The 2,201-nt window shown below is 42.0% G+C and overlaps 1 protein-coding gene across 1 annotated transcript in view; it reads left to right on the top strand.

The window, feature by feature from the left end:
* LOC107653188 (serum response factor-like) overlaps positions 1 to 2,201 on the top strand; it is an 18,467-nt gene that overhangs the window by 4,780 nt on the left and 11,486 nt on the right. The window contains exon 2 of the mRNA XM_016439853.1: positions 201 to 485. Coding sequence (XP_016295339.1) covers positions 201 to 485 — 285 coding nt within the window. The remainder of the gene's footprint in view (positions 1 to 200; positions 486 to 2,201) is intronic.

The following is a 2,201-nucleotide window of genomic DNA, read 5'->3' as shown; positions in this document are numbered from 1 at the left end:
ATCATCGATTGCTGAGACACTGATGCAATGCTACATTTCTACAAACCTGATGAAGAAACAAACTCATCTACATCATTTAGTTTGAACTATTCCTTTGATTTGACATTTAAAAGCCTGAGCTCAAACTCTAGACATGTGATTTGTGAGGTCTGATGTGTGTGTGTGTGTGTGTGTGTGTGTGTGTGTGTGTGTCTCTGAAGGCGTACGAGCTCTCCACGCTCACGGGAACTCAGGTCCTGCTGCTGGTGGCCAGCGAGACGGGGCACGTCTACACGTTCGCCACGCGTAAGCTGCAGCCCATGATCACCAGCGAGACGGGCAAAGCTCTGATCCAAACCTGCCTGAACTCCCCGGACTCTCCGCCGCGCTCCGACCCGTCCACGGACCAGCGCATGAGCGCCACGGGCTTCGAGGAGACCGACCTCACATACCAGGTGTCCGAATCTGAGAGTCTGGGAGAAACCAAGGTGAGTCTGCGGCTCTTCGTTCAGAATTGAGATGTTCTGCTGGGCCTCGTCTTTCAAGTGGTTGCCGAGCAACAGACAAACGTAAACAAAGGTGTATGTTACTTTGTAGAGTCATTTACAACAGCTTCGAACGCGGCTCAGCCAATCAGAATCAACTATCCATTTTATAAGAATCTATGAATCACAAAGACTCTCGAGTCGGTCCAAAATCTACACGCTGAAGAGTTATTGTTGCCATATTGAAGCGCTCCAGTATTTAATTCCTCCCGTCTGCGGCGCGTGTTTGTTCTTCTGATCTGCCTCTTCTCCAGACGGTCCGTCTGCGTCTTTACCGTGTTTACTAGAGTGATTCACATCTGCACTCCTCGCTCGTCCTCCAGCAGATAGTGAGTATAAATAGTGCTGCACCGGTTATGACCTTCTCTTTGGAGTCTGTTGATGTGATCCGGTCAGAAATGAATCACTTGTAAATGACGGTGCTTCAGCGAGAGCTCTTAGAGACGTTCAGCTGCAGCGTTTCTCCAGTCAAACACAGAGCTTCAGCGCCGTCTGGAAACCAAACAGCTCATGCTTACTTGTTGCTCTCGGTCTGGATGAAGTATTGATCTCACTGAGTGTTTGTTCTGATTCAGCTCATCAGAATGCATGTCAGATCTCATGCTGTGTTTGTAAATAGAAGCAGTTTAATAGGTTTATTCAGCTGTGATTGGGATTGGCATCACATATATTGTATGAATATATATCAGGTTTATTAGAGTTAAATTAAAACCATTAAAAACTTTTTTGTTACTTGAAATAAAATAAATAATAGCTGAAATAGAAATAGAAAATAATTAAAACTATATAGACATAAACATAAAACACAACAAAATTACTGAAACTTTAACAAAATTAAAAGAAAACCATTAATAAATTAATATATTATTATTATTATTATTATTATTATTATTATTATCATATGTAAATTATTGTATTTATTTATCTATTTATATAATTAATACTGTCGGTAGACAATTATTATCATCTTAATAATAAATAATTTTTGGCAATAATGTCTGAGCCTGAGGAAACCTGTCTGGAAACACTCATTATTTTACAGAGAAATGGCCCACGGCAGATTTAACACATGAGCTCATAATATTAACGACGGCTGTTGTTCTGTGAAAGGCGTGTGGGGTTTATTGAGTGTGAATGATGAACAGATGCAGTCGGTCCGCGGCAGCACCTGTCCTGTCCTGAGATCCGGCGCAAGCGGGACAGAGCTCAGGCTCAGTGGAGCAAACACGCTCCTCTCATTGATAAAAGCAGTGTGTGAGTGTGAGTGTAGTGATGTGATTTGAAAAGTGAACGAATCAGTCTTGAAATTGCACTCTTGCATTAGACAAAATCACTTGCAGTGCAGCCTCTCGTGTTTTGAGGAATATTAGATATATGAAGTTAATAAACAGGATGTTTTTGGACTCTTGTAATTTAACTTCCAGAGTTTGGGGTGGGAGAAGAGGGAAACCTGTTTGGAAACACTCATCATTATAAAGAGAAATGACCTACGGGTTTAACATGTTTAACTTGTTACGTGTGAGTGAGAGTGTGAGTGTGAGTGTGTGTGTGAGTGTGAGTGTGAGTGTGAGTGTGAGTGTGTGTGTGTGTGAATGAAGTCTCATTAGTCTTCCTACGATGTAAAGCATCTCTAAACTCGTTCCCTCGACTCATTCATCACTCGTGACAGCCAGAAAA

The sequence above is a fragment of the Sinocyclocheilus anshuiensis genome, unplaced genomic scaffold, assembly GCF_001515605.1.
Source record: "Sinocyclocheilus anshuiensis isolate Anshui unplaced genomic scaffold, SAMN03320099.WGS_v1.1 scaffold2700, whole genome shotgun sequence".
In the NCBI taxonomy this organism is placed as follows: Eukaryota; Metazoa; Chordata; class Actinopteri; order Cypriniformes; family Cyprinidae; genus Sinocyclocheilus; species Sinocyclocheilus anshuiensis.
The sequence above is the reverse complement of the archived record's forward strand: the minus strand, read 5'-3'. Positions and strand labels throughout refer to the sequence as shown.